Raw genomic sequence first — 24,547 nt, 5'->3', positions numbered from 1 at the left:
ACTGCTCAAGGGAACCATACACCAACAAGACATAACAATCATAAATATATATGCCCCAAATAATGGTGCAGCCGTGTTCATCAAGCAAACTCTTCTCAAGTTCAAGAGTCTAATAGACCACCATACAATAATCATGGGAGACTTCAACACACCTCTCTCACCACTGGACAGATCTTCCAAACAAAAGTTAAATAAGGAAACTATAGAACTCAATAACACAATTAACAACCTAGACTTAATTGACATATATAGACTATACCACCCAACATCAAGTTGCTACACTTTTTTCTCAGCAGCACATGGAACCTTCTCAAAAATAGACCATATACTATGTCACAGGGCAACTCTTAGACAATACAAAGAGGTAGAGATAATACCATGCATCTTGTCTGATCATAATGGAATGAAACTGAAAATCAATGATAAAAGAAGAAAGGAAAAATCAAGCATCACCTGGAGAATGAACAATAGGTTGCTGAGTGATCAATGGGTATTAGAAGACAACAAGGAGGAAATTAAAAAATTCCTAGAGTTAAATGAAAACACAGACACAACATATCGGAATCTTTGGGACATATTGAAAGCAGTTCTAAGAGGAAAATTCATTGCTTGGAGTTCATTCCTCAAAAAAAGAAAAAACCAACAAATAAATGATCTCATACTTCATCTCAAAATCCTAGAAAAAGAAGAGCAAAACAACAGCAAAAGAAGTAGAAGGCAAGAAATAATTAAAATCAGAGCTGAAATTAATGAAATTGAAACAAAAGAAACAATTGAAAAAATTGACAAAACTAAAAGCTGGTTCTTTGAAAAAATAAATAAAATTGACAGACCCTTAGCCATGCTAACGAAGAGAAGAAGAGAGAGAACCCAAATTACTAGCATACGGGATGAAAAAGGCAATATCACAACAGACACTTCAGAAATACAGAAGATAATAAGAAAGTACTTTGAATCCTTATACTCCAATAAAATAGAAGATAGTGAAGGCATAGATAAATTCCTTGAGTCTTATGATCTGCCCAGATTGAGCCAGGAGGATATAGACAACCTAAACAGACCAATAACAATAGAGGAAATAGAAGAAACCATCAAAAGACTACCAACTAAGAAAAGCCCAGGACCGGATGGGTATACAGCAGAGTTCTACAAAACCTTTAAAGAGGAACTAACACCAATACTTTTCAAGCTATTTCAGGAAATAGAAAAAGAGGGAGAACTTCCAAATTCATTCTACGAGGCCAACATCACCCTGATTCCGAAACCAGACAAAGACACTTCAAAGAAAGAAAACTACAGACCAATATCTCTAATGAACCTTGATGCAAAAATCCTCAATAAAATTCTGGCGAATCGGATTCAAATACATATCAAAAAAATTATACACCATGATCAAGTAGGATTCATCCCTGGTATGCAAGGTTGGTTCAATATACTGAAATCAATAAATGTTATCCACCACATCAATAGACTTAAAAATAAGAACCATATGATGATCTCGATAGATGCAGAAAAAGCTTTCGACAAAGTACAGCATCCCTTTATGTTCAAAACTCTAGAAATATTAGGGATAACTGGATCATACCTCAACATTGTAAAAGCAATCTATGATAAGCCACAGGCCAGCATCATTCTGAATGGAGAAAAATTGAAGGAATTCCCTCTAAGATCTGGTACAAGACAGGGATGCCCTCTCTCACCACTTCTGTTCAACATAGTCCTCGAAACACTGGCCACAGCAATAAGGCAGACGAAAGAAATTAAAGGCATAAAAATAGGAAAAGAAGAACTTAAATTATCACTATTTGCAGATGATATGATTCTATACCTAGCAGACCCAAAAGGGTCTACAAAGAAGCTATTAGAGCTAATAAATGAATTCAGCAAAGTGGCAGGATATAAGATCAACACGCATAAATCAAAGGCATTCCTGTATATCAGCGACAAATCCTCCGAAACGGAAATGAGGACAACTACTCCATTCACAATATCCCCCCAAAAAATAAAATACTTGGGAATCAACCTAACAAAAGAGGTGAAAGATTTATACAATGAAAATTACAGAACCCTAAAGAAAGACATAGAAGAAGACCTTAGAAGATGGAAAAATATACCCTGCTCATGGATAGGCAGAACTAACATCATCAAAATGGCGATATTACCAAAAGTCCTATATAAGTTCAATGCAATGCCAATCAAAATCCCAACAGCATATCTTGTAGAAATCGATAAAAGAATCATGAAATTCATATGGAATAATAAAAGACCCAGAATAGCAAAAACAATACTAAGCAGGAAGTGTGAATCAGGCGGTATAGCGATACCAGACTTCAAACTATACTACAGAGCAATAGTAACAAAAACAGCATGGTACTGGTACCAAAACAGGCGGGTGGACCAATGGTACAGAATTGAGGACACAGTAACCAATCCACAAAACTACAACTATCTTATTTTTGATAAAGGGGCTAAAAGCATGCAATGGAGGAAAGATAGCATCTTCAACAAATGGTGCTGGGAAAACTGGAAATCCATTTGCACCAAAATGAATCTGAATCCCTATCTCTCGCCGTGCACAAAAGTTAACTCAAAATGGATCAAGGAGCTTGATATTAAATCAGAGACATGGCATCTGATAGAAGAAAAAGTTGGCTACGACCTACATGCTGTGGGGTCGGGCTCCAAATTCCTCAATAGGACACCCATAGCGCTAGAGTTAACAAATAGAATCAACAAATGGGACTTACTCAAACTAAAAAGTTTTTTCTCAGCAAAAGAAACAATAAGAGAGATAAACAGGGAGCCTACATCCTGGGAACAAATCTTTACTCCTCACACTTCAGATAGAGCCCTAATAACCAGAATATACAAAGAACTCAAAAAATTAGACAATAAGATAACAAATAACCCAATCAATAAATGGGCCAAGGACCTGAACAGACACTTATCAGAGGAGGACATACAATCAATCAACAAGTACATGAAAAAATGCTCACCATCGCTAGCAGTCAGAGAAATGCAAATCAAAACTACCCTAAGATACCATCTCACTCCAGTAAGACTGGCAGCCATTAGGAAGTCAAACAACAATAAGTGCTGGAGAGGATGTGGGGAAAAGGGCACTCTTGTTCATTGCTGGTGGGACTGCAAATTGGTGCAGCCAATTTGGAAAGCAGTATGGAGATTTCTCGGAAAGCTGGGAATGGAACCACCATTCGACCCAGCTATTCCCCTTCTCGGTCTATTCCCTAAAGCCCTAACAAGAGCATGCTACAGGGACACTGCTACATCGATGTTCATAGCAGCTCAATTCACGATAGCAAGACTGTGGAACCAGCCTAGATGCCCTTCAATAGATGAATGGATAAAAAAAATGTGGCATTTATATACTATGGAGTATTATTCTGCATTAAAAAATGACAAAATCATAGAATTTGGAGGAAAATGGATGGCATTAGAGCAGATTATGCTAAGTGAAGCTAGCCAATCTTTAAAAAACAAATACCAAATGACTCCTTTGATATAAGGGGAGTAAACAAGGACAGGGTAGGGACGAAGAGCTTGAGAAGAAGACTTACATTAAACAGGGATGAGAGGTGGGAGGGAAAGGGAGTGAGAAGGGAAATTGCATGGAAATGGAAGGCGATCCTCAGGGTTATACAAAATGTCATATAAGAGGAAAGGAGGGGCAAGACAAGATAATACAAATGGAAGAAATGATTTACAGTAGAAGGGGTAGAGAAAGAAAAGGGGAGGGGAGGGGAGGGGAGGGGAGGGGAGGGGGGATAGTAGAGAATAGGACAGACAGCAGAATACATCAGACACTAGAAAGGCAATATGTCAAGTAATGGAAGGGAAACTGATATGATACAGCAATTTGTATATGGGGTAAAAGGGGGAGTTCATAATCCACGTGAATCAAACTGTGTAATACGATGTATTAAGAACTATGTAATGTTATGAACGACCAATAAAAAAAAAATGCATGATACACTTTTACAGACAAATTTCAGATAAATCTTACATATCAAAAGTCCTCTAAGAAACTATCTTTCAAGGTTCAAAAATCAGTACAATTCTCTTACCTACCAAATTTTACCTTTTCATCCTGACCTGTGATCGCCAGAATAGTTTCAATAAACCACCTAAAAGCTGCACATGGCAATTTAGTACACAGTGAATGTTACATCTTAAATTAGTAGGGAAAAGATGGACTTTTCAGTAAATGGTTTCAAGATAACTAAACATATGAAAAAGATAAAAATGAAGCCCTTTCTCACTCTATATACCAGGATAAATTCCAAGTGGATCAGAGAATCACCTGAAAAAAGAAATAACCTAAGTTCTAGAAGAAAAAATGGGCAACTTTTCTATAACCTGAGAGTAGGAAAAACCACCATATGACTTAAAATCCAAAGGGTAGGAAAGAATTAATTTAGAGAGTGCTTGAGTAACTTTATAGGTAAAAATTGAAAAATTACATTAAGCACATGAAGAGAAGATACGCTCAATGTTAGACACAAGAGAAATTCAAACTAAAACTATAATTATGTAGCATGTCTCATCTATCAGATTTGCAAAGAAAAAGACCACAAAGATAGGTAAGAATGTGGTCCAACAGGCATATGCATACTCTGCTGCTGGGCTTGTAAAATAGTACTAACCTACAGAGGGGAATTTGTCAAATTCTAACAAAATTACCGTTTACCTTCTGAACCTGAAATCACTTTTCTAGAGGTCTATTACAAAGATATTATAGGAAAGAAAGAAAGAAAGAAAGAAAGAAAGAAAGAAAGAAAGAAAGAAAGAAAGAAAGAAAGAAAGAAAGAAAGAAAGAAAGAAACACATATGAAGCAATAAATTAAATGATTGTAATAATAATAGGAAAAGATTCTAACAAACCAAAATGTCTATCAACTGGGGATGTGAAGAATAAGCTATGATACACCCACATGATGAAACATAGGGCATCTGTAAAAAGGAATGAGGAAATTTCTATACATTACTTCTGAAGTGATCTTCAATATATACTATACGGGGAGGAGGAGCCATGCAGAGAATAGCATATAGAGTATGTGGTCATTAATCTATTGAGGGAAGAAGTGGATCAAACACACAAGCACATAGAATTCTCTCTTATTTATTTTTTAGCTTTAAGTGGACACAATATCTTTATTTTATTTTTATGTGGTGCTGAGGATCGAACCCAGTGCCTCACGCACACCAGGCAAGTGCACTACTACTTGAGTCATATCTCTTTTTTTTTTAAAGAAAAATAAGAACCACACAATTTCTCTTTAAGTAGTCTTCTTAAAAAACCAACCCAGTAGCAATGAATATGACCATGACTTAGATTGTGATATTTTAAAACCATTCTCCTTGATCTACCCTTAATTGGAACCTTTTAGAAAAAAAAATCTAATGTCATGTCTGGATAAAGAAATGCTCACAGTGAAATCTGTAAGATCTTCTTACACCAGAAAGACAGACTAAGGTAGTGTCACAAAGACTCAAGAGCTACCATGAAGAGATGCTCACTGACTGCAGAGGGGAAGTATTTGAAACTTAATAAGAATAAGAATTACAATTCACAATAGCCAAGTCATGCCTAGAAGCCTATTAACAGACAAATGTATAAAGAAAACATGGTATATCTACATAATTGAATTTTACTCAGCTATAAAGAAGAAGGCAATTATGTTATTTACTAATAAATGGACAGAACTGGAAAACATCACGCTAAGTGAAATAAACCAGACTCAGAAAGTCAAAAGTTGAATGTTTTCTCTCATTTGTGGAAGCTAGAGAGAAATAAGGAATAATAAAGGGGGACCAAATGAAAACAGAAGGGTGAACAGTGAAGAAAAGGAAGGTGTATGATGGGGAGGGAGGAAGGATGGAAAAGGGAAGGAACTTCAGAATGAAATTAACCAAATTATGTGCACATATGAATGTATCACAATGAATTCCACTTTTATGTATAATTTTAATGCACCAATAAAAAAAATAGATAACTAGAGGGAAGACCAGTAGAGTAGAGGAAGGAGACCAGGGAGGGACGAAGAGGAAAGGGAGACATATTGAAGTGGAGCAAATTATGTTACATGCATACGTGGATGTCAAAATGAACCCCACTATTATGTGTGACTATAATGCCCTGGTAAAAACATAAAAAGTAAAAAAAATATATACTTTTAAAAGAGGAATTACAAAGCATATGATTCTTTTTAAACCTTGAGTTCACTATAACGCATATCTCCTAACCCCAAAGATAAAACTTCATTTTTCACGTGTGGACAATGCAAAGAAAACAGTTCATTATTTTCAAAATTGGTAAATAAAGAGAAACAATCAACCTTATGAAGTGGTCTTGCCATAATCATGAAGTGAATCTGACTGTGCTAATTTGCAGGAAGTTCAGGTGAGACACTGATGTAGGTCAGCTGAGGCTGGCACCTGAGGAATTAGCAGGAAGCAGGTTTATTGGCTGCAGGGTCCAGAGGGGCTATTGCCTAACGCTCTCCAGACTAGGAGCCTAGAAATTCTTTGAACTTTACACCCAGAGGTGGGTGTGGGATTGGAGATTCACATTTTTGCTGGATTCTACATAAAATTAATTTTTTTCTTTGAGTTCTCAGAAAGTGCTTTTTGTCTTGTTTTTTAGAACAGTCAGAGGTTTACACATTTTACCACAAAAGCAGGAATAACATCATCAAGTCCACAGTTAAACTTAGCTTTTGCAAGACAGAGGAACAGGAAATAGAAAGTTCTAACTACACTGAGCTCTTTTGCAGAAATCTTTATTGATGTTCTGTTAATAAGAGCAATTATGGTGAGGGTCTCTGAAGAAGCTTAATTAAGATGCATTGGTGGAGGAAGAGCACCACTACAATACCAATATATATTTGAAAGCATGCGGATGTAACCATCAAAATCTCAACTGTAAGAAACTCTATAGGGCCGGGCATGTTGGTGCATGCCTATAATCCCAGCAGCTAGGGAGGCTGAGGCAGAAGGATCTCAAGTTCAAAGCCAGCCTCAGCAAAAGCAAGGCACAGAGCAACTCAGTGAAACCCTGACTCTAAATAAAACACAAAATAGGGCTAGGAGTGTTGGCTAAGTGGTTGAGTACCCCTGAGTTAAATCCCTTGAACCAAAAAATAAAAATAAAGAGAGAGAGAGAGAGAGAGAGAGAGAGAGAGAGAGAGAGAGAGAGAGAAAGAAATAAAACTCTAGGAAAGGCAGCAGAACACATCAGACACTAGTATGGCAATATGTAAAACAGTGGATGTGTAACTGATGTGATTCTGCAATCTGTATACGGGGTAAAAATGGGAGTTCATAACCCACTTGAATCAAATGTATGAAATATGATATGTCAAGAACTATGTAATGTTTCGAACAACCAATAATAAAAATTAAAAAAAAAAAAAACTCTCTCTATGGGGCTGGGGATGTGGCTCAAGCGGTAGCACGCTCGCCTGGCATGCGTGCGGCCCGGGTTCGATCCTCAGCACCACATACAAACAAAGATGTTGTGTCCGCAGATAACTAAAAAATAAATATTAAAAAAATTCTCTCTCTCTCTCTCTCCTCTCTCACTCTATCTTTAAAAAAAACTCTCGAGTTTTTCTAGCAAACACAATCTCTAGCAAATAAAGGGAAATATCACAGCTGGGGAGCCTGTAGATCAAGAGAACTTAAAAGACATTTTATGTAACATACAGATCTTGTTTAAATGTTGATTTGAACAAAAAAAAATTTTAAAAATCATGGGATATTTTGGAAATTGAATATTGAATGGACATTGAATGATGTTAAAGAATTATTATTAGCTTTAAAAATATGATGCTGTGTAGTGGCTGTGTTTTTAAAAGTCTTTCAAAAAATGGAGTCAATTTTTCTTATTTGCAGATTCTGTGTTTGTGAATTTACCTATGTTCTAAAATTTATTTCTAACTCCAAAATCAATACTTTGCAGCCATTTATGGTCACTTGCAGGCATGTGCATGCAGAGTGGTAGAACATTTGAGTTAACAAACATTCATATTCCAGCTCAGGTCAAACAAAGCAGTGCTCTGACTTCTTGTCTCAGCTGTCTGTAACAAGTGTCCCTTTCATGGTTTACTTAGTGTCCCCTTCTTGAGTTTTTGTGCTGGTGATTTCATTGTTTACAATGACCCCTAGTGCAGTGCTCAAGTGCTGTCTCCTGTTCTAAGCTGTGATGTGCCTTTGTGGAGGAAATATGTGTGTTAAATAAACCTTGTTTAGACGTGAGTCAAAGTGCTGTTGACCGCGAGCTCAAAGGTAAGAAATCAGCAATATATTGTGTTTAAAGAGAAACACACATTGAACAGGATTATGTATTGACTGGTTTAGGAAAATGTTGTGCTGAGAAGGCTCGCAGAAACCTAACCCTACGTGTCCTCTAGGAGCAGAGATTCAATATTCACTAATTCATTGTGTGCAGTACTTTACAGAACATAACCACTGTGAATAATGAAAACCAACTGTAATCTGAAATATTGACTTGTGAAATCCTATTGTGCTAGAAAACTGCTTCCAAATAAGATGGACAGGTTCAGGATGGCCACAGGTTGATGACTGCTAATGCAGAGTAAGGGGCACATGGGGCTTAATTATGCTATTATCTCTACTTCTTTATATCTTTTCACAACAAATTTTCACAACAAAAAGTTTTGATTTTTTTGAGAAAAAAGAATTTTGCTTAAGTCTCTTCTATTTCAAGGTTTATATTACATTTCTAGCATTAACTAATATTACAAGTGGGCCTATTCTTTCCTGTGTATGATCTCTTCCATTTAATTCTATTTCAGTCTAAAGGTAGATCATGATTAAATGATCATTTATAATATCTACCTCCAAAAAGAACAAAGCTCAAATCATGCTGTCCATTTACTCAGAAATATCTAGTGAGCATCCATTCTGTACAAAAATACCTTGGCCCCTGGTCCTTCAGCCTGGAGAGCTGCCCAAAGGTCAGTTCCACCTCTGCTGCCCCAGCTGGATGAGCCAAATCTCAGGCTGAAGCAGCTTGGTCTACCTCCTTGAACTTTATTCATCTCTTAGTTTCTGCCCTTTGTTTCCTCAGTATCTTGTTATGTCTTTGCTGCACATCTTTTAGTTGTCTTTCAGTGAAAGAAAGTCCCAGAACTGAGCACCAAAAGGCTCACATCAAGGTTTTAGGGCTTTTAAATCAAGCCCAAATCTTCCCTCAGGGACATGGTGATCATGTTACCATATGGGGGTTAGAGAAGGTATTTCCAAAGATAATAAGACCTCTACTCAGACCTTCTATGTTCTTGACTTGTTGTGGAAAAGAACTTAAAGATGAGTGAAGTCTCAGTAGCAAAGAAGGAAATTTATTACAGAAATTTAAGTATACATTCTCAGGGTGTGGGCTTTGAATATATTCCCCCAAATCACAAATAAACACAACAGCAAATAGTGGATACTTAATGGCTGCAAGTGTTTATGCACAAACATTGAGTAAACATTGGCTGAACACTAAGACATGCTTTTTGGGGGTCTTGGGTCCTTCTTTTAAAGGAAGCTTTTGTGGGCATGGGAAGGCATGTGAGCTTCGGGAACTCAATTTTTTGATGATGGATCTCAAGACGTTTACAGTGGTCTGGTCTGCTTCAGGATCTTCTAGATTGACACTCTCTTCTCTGATTAATAGGTAAAGTCTGGATTATATCCAAATGATAGGTTTCTTATAATACATCTCACTTTTGATTGTCTAATCTAGAAAGACATGTAAGTCAGCTAACAGTGCACATAAGCATTAAAGTAGGGCAATTTTCACAGATGAGGGAAATGGCAGTAACTTTAAGACTTACAGATTTCTCAAGAATTTGGGAGTGACAGGCCAGGAAGAAGGACAGGACTCAGAAGTAAAAGTATTAGTAACTTCATTCATGGGGCTTTTATATTTAAGCTGAAGATTTTCTTTCCATTCATTTTGTCTCCTTTCTACCCATCTATTATTTCTTCTATACAATCTCAATCATAGTGCACTTTAATAAGATTTCACATCTCTAGTAGTGTAATGGCTGAGTGTCTACATAAGGCTTTAATAACATGCAGAAGATAACAGAGAAGGCAGCCCTGTCTATCCACTCACACCCAACTGAATGTCAGACCTTGAAAATGCCAAAAAAAAAAAAAAAGTAAAAGCTAGACCACATTTGTAAACTTCCAAAACTTTGAATATATTCCCCCAAATCACAAATAAACACAACAGCAAATAGTGGATACTTAATGGCTGTAAGTGTTTAAGCACAAACATTGAGTAAACATTGGCTGAACACTAAGCTACACTGATCTGCCAGCAATCCAAAGGGATTAAAATTAAAATTAAAAACAGAAGAAAACAACTGAGCATAAAAATTAAAATTAAAAACAGGAGAAAACAACTGAGTATAAAAATCATCAATGGCACACTGTGGAAGAAAGAGAATCCATAGAATTAAAGTATACAAAAGCCCTAAATAAACAGCAAAAACCCCTGGTGGTGGTGGTAGAGGAATCCGGATCCAGACTTATTTTAATATATTATTTAAGATGTTACATTTTCAACAAAATATGCAAACAAAGGAAAATATGTGACCAATACAGAGGAAACAAGAGTCAGTAAAAACACTTCTGAGAGGGTCCACATGTTGAATTCAGGAGATCAACGCTTCAAAACAGCTAGTATATATTTAAGGAAGTAAAAAAAAAAAAAAACTGTCTAAAGAATTAAATGAAAGCATGACATTAATAGCTTAACAGAGAATAGCAATAAAGAGACATACATGAAACTCACATGTTTCTTATTTTTGTATTTTAGTAGGTTTTAAAATCAGAACTGAATTTGATTTCCATAGGAGAGAAGTACTTTTTGGGGAGTGGGGTACTGGGATTGGCTTAGGGGCACTCGACCACTGAGCCACATTCCCAGCCCTATTTTATATTTTATTTAGAGACAGGGTCTCACTGAATTGTTTAGTGCCTCACTTTTGCTGAAGCTGGCTTTGAACTCATGATCCTCCTGCCTCAGTCTCTTGAGCTGCTAGGATTACAGATGTGCGCCACTGTGTTTGGCCAGGGAGAAGTACTTTTTATAAGGATATTCTTACTCACTCTAAGGTTGATCACAGTAATAGATGATTTTACAGAATATTTAAATAGAATGTAAAAAGAAACATTTTTTTCCTGGACTGTGGAAAGATTATTGGCTGTTCATCCACAGGGACATGCCTGGAAAAAGCTGTTGCTTCTTGTTACCTGTGTCTAACACGACAGTTTCAGGCTCATCATGAGGATTCTGAGAACCAGGTGTCAAAGGGTAATTAAGTTTTTTATTCAAAAAATGTGTACTCTGTTTCTGGCACTGTACTAGGAATTGGGGATTCAAAGAGAATAAAAAATCATCTGAAATGCCAAAAAGAAGAGAGAGAGAGAGAGAGAGAGAGAGAGAGAGAGAGAGAGAGAGAGAGAGAAACATACATTATAAAGAATAAATGGAAATTCTGGAGTTGGAAATACAATAAGAAAAATGAAAAATTCACTACAGGTACTCAGCAACAGATTTGAAGAGGCGGAGGAAAGAACAGCAAATTTAAAAACAGATTAAGAGGTCTGGGAACGTAGTTTGTGGTAGAGCAATTATCCAGCATACACAAAGCCGTGGGTTCCATATGCAGCACTAACCAAAATATATATATATTAATAATGATTAATCAAAACCACACTCAGAACAACTAAGTCAGGCAAAGCCAATTTAGTGCGGCTGAGCAACACACATATATACATTATACACACACACACACACATATATATATATATATATATATACACATTTTATATATATATAAAATTATTCATGAGGGATAGCTGACTTAGGCGTTTTTCAGCAATGCAGTGAAATGCAGTGCAGACTTCAGATCATCCAAGGACTACAGACTGGCCCTATGTTAAGCTCTACAACCTCCGCATCTCTGTTCCCTACCTTATCTCTCACCTAAAGGGCCCTCTCTGCTTTTTTTCCAACCTCTCTTTACTATTCAGATACAGCTACTTGAAACTCAACAACCTAAGTACCAAAAAGAATTACATAAGACCTAACACAGTAACATGCATGGAGCTTTTGTTGCCCCACACATCCCAATACCACCAAACATAGCATGTGCCTGTGTGCTAACACCACCAGATCAACAAACATGGCATTTGAAGCAATTCACAGTCACATCGAATATTTTAACCCTCAATCAGGAAATTTGTCCTCTGTGAAAAACTAATGGGATGAGGGAATCCTGCATATAATATTAGTTCATTTTCACTTCTACATATTTTATTTCACTTCCATCTCAAGCACAAAAGAAAATAATCAAGCACTTCTCCAATTACCTGTTGTGTAAGACTGCGGAATGGCCAAATCTATTGACATCACAGTGGAGATTAGGTCTGGGAAGCACTGACCAGCGGTCACAAGCTAGAAGCAAGAAAAACACATTTCAGAGAGGACTGCCATTCATGAAGAAGACCGTAACACACACACAGCTTTGTAAAACATGCCTCTCAACTATTAGTCATGCTATGATTGCTGGGTAAAAACCAGCAGCAGTGGAGCAGTAGGGCACAAAAGAAAGATGGGTCACATGGCAATTCCAATTAGCATCTGACATTTATGACATCACTCACCCTGCTGTCCATCAGTTTTACACACTGGAATGTTTGTTTTTGTTTTTGGTTTTGGTTTTTGCCATGCTGGGTATCCAACCCACTGCCGTGTCCATCATGATAGGCAAGCACTCTACCACTAGACTACATCTCTGGCCCCCAAGAATGTTTTTTTTTAACTTAAGCAAATTTTATATTCTACAAAGCTTAAGTGAGTACACTCTGTGAGTTCCACAATTGTTTTCTACTCCTTCCCATATGGATCTGCCCAAACTTAGTAGCTACCATAGAAAAATGCAAGTGGAAATTAAAAATTCAAAAATTAAACTTTATTTAAAAATTTAAAGCCCTTTCCTAGATCTCCTGAGCCTCCTTTGCCCTGACCTATGCTAGCAACGTCCCTCTGACTGAACACCAAGGGTGCTCCTGCACCACTCCACTCACAAGCTCACTGCCTCACTCTCGGGGACACTGCCCCAGAAGAGCTTCTTCAACCTTGACCCAAACCTACCCGGTCTTCTCCACCCCATCTTCCTCAACATGGAGAACAGAGGCCACAACTGCCCCCAGCTTCCTGCCTACCCACCTTACTTCCTTCCCCCCAAACCAGTGGGGCAGATCCCTTCCTCTTCTCTGACTTCAAAGGCCCCTTCCTTGATTCCACAGTGTGTACCCGCTTTCCTTCAGGACTCCATGCCATCTTTGGCCTTCACCACAGCATTTAAATATGCCCAAGGCACACAAAGGAGAGGCCAGATATCTCAACTCATCCTCTGTTGTGGTGTAAACTAATTAGTAAAATCAGTAAGAGTGTAAGATATAGGTTATAGATTAGTAAAAAATAGAGATTATAGATCTAAGATTTTGAGAAATGAGATAAGACAATTATAAAGCGAGAACTGTCATGGACAGGCCTCAGACTCCATTTTGCTGCCTTCTATTAAAAAAAAAAAAACTGTTACAAGAGCTGTTTCTGAGAAACTGAAATGAAAGTTGTTTTCTGATTAAAAAAAAATGTTTTCTGTGCTTTGTACCCCACAAAATGTAAGTAGATTCTTGCCCCCACTAACCCCCTGCTTGAACTCAGGATATGGTTGTCCAAATCCTGCTTGGACCCAAGATGCGGTTGTCCAAGTTGCTCAAGCTAACTGCTTTTATTTTAAGCTTCTGTAACTTGCTTGCTTGCTAACTGGAAAATTCCAGTCCTGCTTAGGGCTCTGAGGTCCTGCTTTAACTACTATTTTAGTTTCTGTGATTGGCTTACTCACATGACGCCAAGAAAAGTCCCTGAGCTATAGTTTTCATCCTTAAATTCTCAAGAAACAGGTCCTGAAATTGCTGTTGTTCTCCCACAGAGCTTCAGTCTCCATGGGTGAGTGACAGTCCCTGGCCAGGTAGTTCTCTTTGATTTGAATTTCGACTTAAGAGGGTTTTCTGAAGCGGCTCCTCGTAACATTCCCGAAAATTAACATTTAAGCAATTAACAACAGTGACTTACAGAAGAACTATATGTAGAAGTAATGCTTTCTAACAAATGTGTAACCTTAGTCAAATAAATACAAAACTACCATTTGGACCTCTTTCAAGTGGCCTGGCCATTTGAACTAGTGATATTTTCAGTTTCTTTTTAAAATGTTGCTTTTATATACAAAAACACTTCTGAAGAGAAAAATGGCTCTGGGAAACTTACCAACGTCATAAGCCATAAAGTCTGAAGAGAAGCATTTGGCACCATGGCTCAGGGATGTGTCATTGTGTGTATTTCCTCCAAACACCAGCATGGTTCCACTCACTATCACAGCTGTGTGCAAGTAACAGAAAAATCAGCTGTCCTTAAGAATGGTCCTTTGAGTTTATTGAAAAATAATAAATATAAGGTTAGTTTTTTTAAGAATAGTTATTTATCTGCTAATGCAAACTCAGCCACTTTATTAGCTTCAAACCCAAATGTGCAAAAACCTTCAGACTTTTCCTTACATGAAATCTAGACATGTAAAATCCTATGAGAATCTTGGCAAAAGATATTAACACCCTTAAAATGTTCATAACATAGGATGCTATAATTCTGTTTTCTGGGAAGAAATCATATGAAACACAGAGAGACACTTATGCATGATACTTTACTAACAAGACAAAAGCTAGAAATAAAAACTTCCAATCACACAGGCTCAGTATACTCACAAGATGGAGTATTACAAAGCTAATAAAAATGATGATTTTTATGCCAGACTGAATGTAAAACCATATTTATGGGAATGGTCTTTCAGATATGTGATGAAATACCAAAAAAAAGGGGAAAACATTGCTTTAAAATTACATTATTTCATAACTCAAATTAGCTTTGTATTTGTTAAAATGAGCATACATTTTACAGGCTGATCTGTAATTCAGCATGAGGAGAGCTCTATCAATTAGGTATGAGAGCATCCTGTTTGATGATAATATTGGATTATGCCAATTACTGACCTCAGGGGTGACACTTTGATTACCAAGACAAGGTTCAAAAATGGATATATCTTCCTGGAGGTACAGCTCAGTGGCAGAGAACTTGCCTTGCATGTGTGAAGCTCTAGGTTCCATCTCAAACACCACCACCAAAAAAAAAGGGAATATGGTCTACTGCTTTATTCCTTAGGATTCCGAAGGGAAAAAAATTACAGTAGGGTTGAGTGTATGAAAACTGAAAATCAACCCAAGAATGCCAAGTAGTTTCTAACCACTGTATTACAGAATGTAGGATAATGCAACAAAATAAATGCAGCTAATTTATTACCCTATGCTTTTTCCTAATTTCTTTATATATAACACTGAACAGAGTTATACACCAGGCCTGAAAACAAACAAAAAAAAAAACAAACAAAAAAGCCCAGCAAAATGTTTTCCCAACAATTGCATCTAGAGAATTCACAGTTTAAAGCAAAAGCTCAAAAAAAAAAAAGCACCCACCACATCTGGGTGTCCACATCATATCTGTAGAGGTCATCTGCGAGCCTGTATTTAACAGCACTGAAAGCCTTGTAACCGCCGTGGACATACAGGGCTTTGGTCCTGTGATCAAAAACACTGCTGTGGCCATAACCCCCTTGCACAAGGGCACCCTGGGTGTGCAAAATACTCCAGGTGTTCCTCTCTGGAAAGGGAAAAACAGTCAAAGGCATACAGGTTCCCCTTCTCTAATATTCAACATCAAAATATCTCAAGGATGGAGAAGGGATTTCACAAGAGCTGATGCATATAATTTCATCCTTTTATCTTAAAAAAAATCCATCCAAAACTTGTAACAAACCCATATGGCCAAACTCCAATCTGTTAAGTGTTCTGATGTTCTAACATGCTATACAGGAAAAGAATTTCATTAAACTGATTCAGATTCCAGCCATATCAATGTTTATAACATCTCAATTCACAATAACTAAGCTATGGAGCCAAACTAGGTATATATACATAATGGAGTATTACTTAGCCATAAAGAAGAAAGACTTTATGATATTTGCAAGTAAATGGATGGATCTGGAGACTATTATGCTAAGTAAAATAAGCCAGTTCCCAAAAACCAAAGGTCAAATGTTTTTGCTGATATATGGAAGCTAACCCACAATAACAAGGGAGAGGGGAAGAATAGATAATAGACAAAGGGGAATGAAGAAAAAGGATAGGAAAAAGAAGACAGGGGTATGAATCCAAAATAATTCTCCTATTCATATATAGGTTCCTATATGAATATACCACAGTAAATCCCACCATCATATACATCCACAAGAATGGGGTCCAAGCTGGGCATGGCGGCATATGCCTGTAATCACAGTGGCTGAGGAGGCTGAGGCAGGAGGATAACGAGTTCAAAGCCAGCCTCAGCAAAAGTGAGCTGCTACATAACTCAGTGTGACCCTGTCTCTAAATAAAATACTAAATATGGCTGGGGATGTGGTTCAGTGGTTGAGTGTCCCTGAGTTCAATCCTTGGTGCCCTCCCCGCAAAAAGAATGGGGTCCTAATTAGAATAAGACACATTCTATGTTTGTATAATTATATCAAAATGAATTCCACTATCATATATGACTAAAAAGAACCTATAAAAAATAAGAATAAACAAAAATCTTGGAAAGAGACAAAAGAGAATAAATTGGCTATAAATGCAGGGGTTTAAAACTGTTTTAAAATAAAAGACTCATATTCCCCTCAAGTGAGAATTTAATTCCCTATGATCTTTAGTAATCAGTATACAGATGTACTTTATAGGCCTCCTATCTCAAAATATAAATTATAGCTGATACATCTACTGTACAACAACAGATAAAACAAAATTTAACCAAAGGAAAGATTATGTATTAAAGGAAATTCATACTCCATTAAATCAACCACTAAAGGGCCATCCAAATTTTTCCATAGCATTTGTAGTTTGAACTACTTTTATTTATTTTAACACCTTTAGTATTCAGCACCTCCTTTATCTCCTCGAAAATTGACAGTAGAAAGGGGCATCAATAACCTGAATTTTACTGTTTATACATCCATGTTATCTGCATTTCAAAATGAAGAACTGGATCTAGGTTAGCTTGAATCTTGTTTAACATCCTAACAATGAAAGGAGAGGTTTTTAAGTTGATATTTAAAACATGTCCACTAGAAAAAATATACCTACCCAAATCATATTCCTATACATTGCTTATATATCCATAGAGAGGGCAGTAACCAAAGATGACCAGCATGACCACCTGGCCACTCTCCAGTGTTACAATGTGTGCTGAGTGTCCAACCACTGCATACTGCTCCTTTGCCTTTGGGGTCAACAATACCCATAATTCGTTATGAATATGAAACACTCTCAACTCATTGGTCACATTGCCTGTTGAATCAATTTTTCCTCCATACATGTAAATTTTATCCTAGAGGAAAAAACATAAACAGGATTTAAAAAAACATTAAAAACTCAAATCTGAGGGGCTGGGATGTGGCTCAAGCGGTAACGTGCTCGCCTGGCATGCGCGGGGCGCTGGGTTCAATCCTCAGGACCACATAAAAATTTAAAAAAATAAAGATGTTGTGTCCACTGAAAACTAAAAATAAATATTAAAAAATTCTTTCTCTCTCTCTAAAAAAAACCAAAAAAAAAACAAAAAACAAAAAAAATTCAAATCTGAGAACAAAAAATGACCAGTTCAAAAACGTCAATAATGTTCTCAGCTTAAAAATTATTAATGGGCCATTCCATGAATAATTAGGAAGAGGATGCAAAAAGGAACAAAAATAAGCAAATCATATTTTATGTCTCTAAAACTTTGTCATTTTCTTGGGCTTGCTTATATGAGCTCTTTTACATAATAAAATAACTTGAAAAAATAAAATTGCTTCATCCTAACACATACCTCCAAACATGGGAGGTGAAAATTATTATTTAGTTGCTTGACAATTCTTGGATAAACCTGGAATGGCATAAATGCTAATCAATACTTTTTAATCTACAGTTCTAACCACTTGGCATCACAATCAATAATATCTCAGTATGGTTAGATCCATTAAAATCTCTTGGGTTCAAGAAGTTGCAGCTTCAATTCCACTTACAACTTAGCCAATCAAATAACTCCCACGGCCAAAAGAAAGTCTGCCCCAATTAAAAAAACAACATTCAATAGCTTTTCAACTGCATAATACATAAATTAACTGAAAGAGTCGAGTTTCAGGCTTAGTACAGAGTGTGGGTATTTTTACCTGATATAAAGCCAAAGAATGACCATATCTAACAACCACATTGTTCACAGAATGGTTTAGTGGAAGCCATTCCCTAGAAGCAAGGTCATACCTACAAAACAAACAGATCAAATTTTTATCCAAATGACAAAACAGAATATCTTGTACTCTTTTATTTGTAACAATCCAGTTTTGAGATGTTCATTAAATCAAGGACACAGGGAGGCGCCTGTTACCCTGGCAAACACTACTGACACCTGAGCCCACTAGGTATCTGAAAATTCAGGAAGGGACAGTGGACTACGTAGCACTGGGACAAGAAGGAAATAAAAGTCTGGTGGAAGCTTCTAATGCCTCTTCTGAAAATCTCTTCTGTAGTCTAAATCACTGGATGATTGCATCATACTAAAGGGACTTCAACTTAATTTATTACAATAACTTTTCCTTCAATCCATCCTTAAAAACTGATGATAAATAAAAGGAAATTACTAGAAAATTTCCCTTTTCTTTCATCTAATTGATTTTAGTCATACTTTTAAGGAAGGCTGAATATATTATAGCATTTCAGTTACACTATAAATTTACATATTGATCTTTTGAAATACAAACATGCCAAAATGAAAATAATTTAATACTCTTGCCACACAATTTATACTTACCCCTGCATTACTGAATAATCATATTCAACATCTTAACATATTTAATTTTGAGTATTTTGTTTGTTTTCGAGAAAAATATCACTGAGTTGCTATTATAAATCATACACATTCATTATGAGGAAAACAGCTAAAAGTTTAAAACACAACCCCACATTCTATTACCTAGAAATAAATATTATCAACAGTGAGTAAACAACATTCCAGTTATCTTTCTATGCACATAAACAGGGGGAAAAAGATTAACAAAAAAACTTTATATAAAGGGATAAATCCTTAGATGATACTTTTAAAATATTGATTTTCTTTTTGCACAGTGGGAGGCAACATTGTGTGGGATGGGGGTGGTACTGGGGAGTGAATCCAGGATCATTCTACCAATAAGCTACATCCACAGCCCTTTTTTTAAATATTTTTAGTTGTAGATGGACACAATACCTTTGTTTATTTAGTTGCTGTTGTTTTTAACATGATGCTGGGAATCAAACCCAGAGGCTCATGCATGCTAAGCAAGCCACAAACCCAGCCCCATCCACGGCCCTTTATAAAATTTTACTTTGAAACAGGATCTTTCTAAGTTTCCCAGGCTAGTCTCAAACTTGTTACCCTCCTGCCTCAGCCTCCAAAGTAGCTGGGATTACAGGTATGTGGCACCCACACACAGCTAAAATTCTTAATTTTAAATTTTATAGAATTAACAGCCCAAAAAAAAAAAAGCCAAAGAAAAAACAAAGGTCTTGTTGTACTTTAAGTAAATGTTTCATTTCTCTGAGAGTATACCTGGATAATCCAACTTTTTAAAAAATTATCAAAAACATCCTTTTTTAAAAAAAAATACTTGGGAGGAGGGGCAGAGCGGCCACCCACGCCTGCAAGGTAGGCAGACCTGCGACTGACCGGGAGAACAGGCCCAGAGGCCCGCCGGTGTGGTAGACACATCATCCAAATTGGAGGAAGGGCCCAGCTGCCGCCCGCAAGGTAGGCAGACTGGGCATCCTGGAGAAGGGTGCCCAGTGGCCCGCCGGCCTAGTTGAAAGATCACCCCAATTGGAGGAGGGGCACAGCCGCCGCCTGCGCCTGCAAGGTAGACAGAACTGCAACCTGGAGAATAGGCCCAGTGGCCCGCCAGTGTGGTAGACAGATCACCCCTATTGGAGGAGGGGCCCAGCAGCCGCCCGCCCCTGCAAGGGAGACTTTGCAACTATACAAGAGCAATATAAATATATAGGGGGAAAATTCAATAACACAACAGTTTCACCAAGCAGAAAGAAACGCGAGCAGTATGAAAAGACAAGGAAAGAAAGGACCACAAGCAATGCAGTTCAACTCAACTTTAGAAGAGGTAATATCTGCAGCAGATGGAATGTCAGATAAAGAATTCAGGATATACATGCTTCAGATGATCTGGAGTCTCAAGGAAGACATTAGACAGCAAAATCAGACAATGAAAGATCACTTCGACAATGAATTACATAAACAAATCCAAGAAGCAAAAGATCAACTATACAGGGAGACAGAGGTTATAAAAAACAAACAAACAGAAATCCTAGAAATGCAGGAAGAAATAAACCAAATTAAAAACTCAAATGAGAATACTACCAGCAGAGTAGAACACTTAGAAGATAGAACATCAGACAATGAAGACAAAGTATTTCAACTTGAAAAGAACATAGACAGCTCAGCGAGACTGTTAAGAAACCATGAGCAGAACATCCAAGAAATATGGGATAACATAAAGAGACCAAACTTAAGAGTCATTGGGATTCAGGAAGGTATAGAGGTCCACACCAAAGGAATGAGCAATCTGTTCAACGAAATAATACTAGAAAACTTCCCAGACTTTAAGAATGAGACAGAATCCCAAATCCTAGAAGCCTACAGGACGCCGAAGGTGCAAAATCATAAGAGATCCACACCTAGACACATTATAATGAAGATGCACAACATACAGAATAAGGAGAGAATTTTAAGAGCTACAAGAGAAAGAAAGCAGATTACATTTAGGGGTAAACCAATCAAGATAACAGCTGATCTTTCAACACAGACTCTGAAAGCTAGAAGATCCTGGAACAACATATTTCAAATGCTGAAAGAAAATGGGTTCCAACCAAGAATTGTGTATCCGGCGAAATTAAGCTTCAGGATGGAAGATGAAATTAAAACCTTCCATGATAAACAAAAGTTAAAAGAATTTGCAGCTAGAAAACCATCTCTTCAAAACATCCTCAGCAAAACATTACAGGAAGAGGAAATGGAAAATAACAATGAAAACCAACAGTGGGAGGTAGTACAGTAAAGGGAAAAAATAATCAAAGAGGAAAAACAAATCATGTTAAGTAACATAAATAAATAAATATGGCTGGAAGAACAATCCATATCTCAATAATAACCCTAAATGTTAATGGCTTAAACTCACCAATTAAGAGACACCGGCTAGTAGAATGGATCAAAAAAAAAAAAAAAGATCCAACAATATGCTGCCTACAAGAGACGCATTTGATAGGAAAAGACATACATAGACCGAAGGTGAAAGGTTGGGAAAAATCATATCACTCATATGGACTTCGGAAACAAGCAGGAGTGTCCATACTAATATCAAATAAAATAGATTTCAAGCCAAAGTTAATCAAAAGGGATAAAGAGGGACACTACATACTGCTCAAGGGAACCATACACCAACAAGACATAACAATCATAAATATATATGCCCCAAACAATGGTGCAGCTATGTTCATCAAACAAACTCTTCTCAAGTTCAAGAGTCTAATAGACCACCATACAATAATCATGGGAGACTTCAACACACCTCTCTCACCACTGGACAGATCTTCCAAACAAAGTTGAATAAATAAACTATAGAACTCAATAATACAATTAATAACCTAGACTTAATTGACATATATAGAATATACCACCCAACATCAAGCAGTTACACTTTTTTCTCAGCAGCACATGGATCCTTCTCAAAAATAGATCATATATTATGTCACAGGGCAACTCTTAGACATTATAAAGGAGTAGAGATAATATCATGCATCTTATCTGATCATAATGGAATGAAACTGGAAATCAACGATAAAAGAAGGAAGGAAAAATCATGCATCACTTGGACAATGAACAATAGGTTACTGAATGATCAATGGGTTATAGAAGACACCAAGGAGGAAATTAAAAAATTCTTAGAGATAAATGAAAACACAGACACAACATATTGGAATCTATGGGACACAATGAAAGCAGTTCTAAGAGGAAAATTCATTGCTTGGAGTTCATTCCTTAAAAAAAGAAAAAACCAACAAATAAATAATCTCATACTTCATCTCAAAATCCTAGAAAAAGAAGAGCAAAACAACAGCAAAAGAAGTAGAAGGCAAGAAATAATTAAAATCAGAGCTGAAATTAATGAAATTGAAACAAAAGAAACAATTGAAAAAATTGACAAAACTAAAAGCTGGTTCTTTGAAAAAATAAATAAGATGGACAGACCCTTAGCCATGCTAACAAAGAGGAGAGAGAACTCAAATTACTAGCATACGGGATGAAAAAGGCAATATCACAACAGACACTTCAGAAATACAGAAGATAATTAGAAATTATTTTGAATCCTTATACTCCAATAAAATAGAAGATAGTGAAGGCATCGATAAATTTCTTAAGTCATATGATCTGCCCAGATTGAGTCAGGAGGATATAGACCTAAACAGACCAATATCAATTGAGGAAATAGAAGAAGCCATCAAAAGACTACCAACTAAGAAAAGCCAGGACCAGATGGGCATACAGCAGAGTTCTACAAAACTTTTAAAGAAGAACTAATACCAATACTTTTCAAGCTATTTCAGGAAATAGAAAAAGAGGGAGAACTTCCAAATTCATTCTATGAGGCCATCATCACCGTGATTCCTAAACCAGACAAAGACACTTCAAAGAAAGAAAACTACAGACCAATATCTCTAATGAACCTAAATGCAAAAATCCTCAATAAAATTCTGGCAAATTGGATACAAAAACATATCAAAAAAATTGTGCACCATGATCAACTAGGATTCATCCCTGGGATGCAAGGCTGGTTCAATATACGGAAATCAATAAATGTTATTCACCACATCAATAGACTTAAAGATAAGAACCATATGATTATCTGGATAGATGCAGAAAAAGCATTCGACAAAGTACAGCATCCCTTTATGTTCAAAACTCTAGAAAAACTAGGGATAACACAAACATACCTCAATATTGTAAAAGCAATCTATGCTAAGCCTCAGGCTAGCATCATTCTGAATGGAGAAAAAATGAAGGCATTCCCTCTAAAATCTGGAACAAGACAGGGATGCCTTCTCTCACCACTTCTGTTCAAAATAGTTCTCGAAACACTGGCCAGAGGAATTAGACGAAAAAAATTAAAGGCACAAAAATAGGAAAAGAAGAACTTAAATTATCACTATTTTCAGAAGACATGATTCTATACCTAGCAGACCCAAAAGGGTCTACAAAGAAACTATTAGAGCTAATAAATGAATTCAGCAAAGTGGCAGGATGTAAAATCAACATGCATAAATCAAAGGCATTCCTGTATATCAGCGACAAATCTTCTGAAATGGAAATGAGGACAACCACTTCATTCACAATATCCTCAAAAAAAAATAAAATACTTGGGAATCAACCTAACAAAAGAGGTGAAAGACTTATACAATGAAAAACTACAGAACCCTAAAGAGAGAAATAGAAGAAGATCTTAGAAGATGGAAAAATTTACCCTGTTCATGGATAGGCAGAACTAACACCACCAAAATGGTGATATTACCAAAAGTTCTCTATAGGTTTAATGCAATACCAATCAAAATCCCAACGGCATTTCTTCTATAAATAGATAAATAAATCATGAAATTCGTATGGAAAAATAAAAGACCCAGAATAGCAAAAACAACTCTAAGCAGGAAGTGTGAATCAGGTGGTATAGCGATACCAGACTTCAAACTATACTACAGAGCAATAGTAACAAAAACAGCATGGTACTGGTACCAAAACAGGCAGGTGGACCAATGGTACAGAATAGAGGACACAGAAACCAATCCACAAAATTACAACTATCTTTTATTTGATAAAGGGGCTAAAGGCATGCAATGGAGGAAGGATAGCATCTTCAACAAATGGTGCTGGGAAAACTGGAAATCCATATGCAACAAAATGAAACTGAATCCCTTTCTCTTGCCATGCACAAAAGTTAACTCAAAATGGATCAAGGAGCTTGATATCAAATCAGAGACACGGCGTCTGATAGAAGAAAAAGTTGGCTACAATCTACATACTGTGGGGTCAGGCTCCAAATTCCTCAATAGGACACCCATAGCACAAGAGTTAATAACTAGAATCAACAAATGGGACTTACTTAAACTAAAAAGTTTTTTCTCAGCAAAAGAAACAATAAGAGAGGTAAATAGGGAGCCTACATCCTGGGAACAAATCTTTACTCCTCACACTTCAGATGGAGCCCTAATATCCAGAGTATACAAAGAA

At 36.7% G+C, this 24,547-nt stretch overlaps 1 protein-coding gene across 1 annotated transcript in view; it reads right to left on the bottom strand.

Moving 5' to 3' along the window:
* The window catches only part of LOC113197437 (attractin-like), an 82,720-nt gene that overhangs the window by 35,830 nt on the left and 22,343 nt on the right, over positions 1–24,547 (bottom strand). Inside the window, 5 exon segments of the mRNA XM_077800163.1 lie at positions 12,415–12,499; positions 14,378–14,532; positions 15,634–15,817; positions 17,329–17,572; positions 18,396–18,486. Of these exon segments, the coding sequence (XP_077656289.1) occupies positions 12,415–12,499; positions 14,378–14,532; positions 15,634–15,817; positions 17,329–17,572; positions 18,396–18,486 (759 nt within the window).

The sequence above is a fragment of the Urocitellus parryii genome, chromosome 6, assembly GCF_045843805.1.
Source record: "Urocitellus parryii isolate mUroPar1 chromosome 6, mUroPar1.hap1, whole genome shotgun sequence".
NCBI lineage: Eukaryota > Metazoa > Chordata > Mammalia > Rodentia > Sciuridae > Urocitellus > Urocitellus parryii.
The sequence above is the reverse complement of the archived record's forward strand: the minus strand, read 5'-3'. Positions and strand labels throughout refer to the sequence as shown.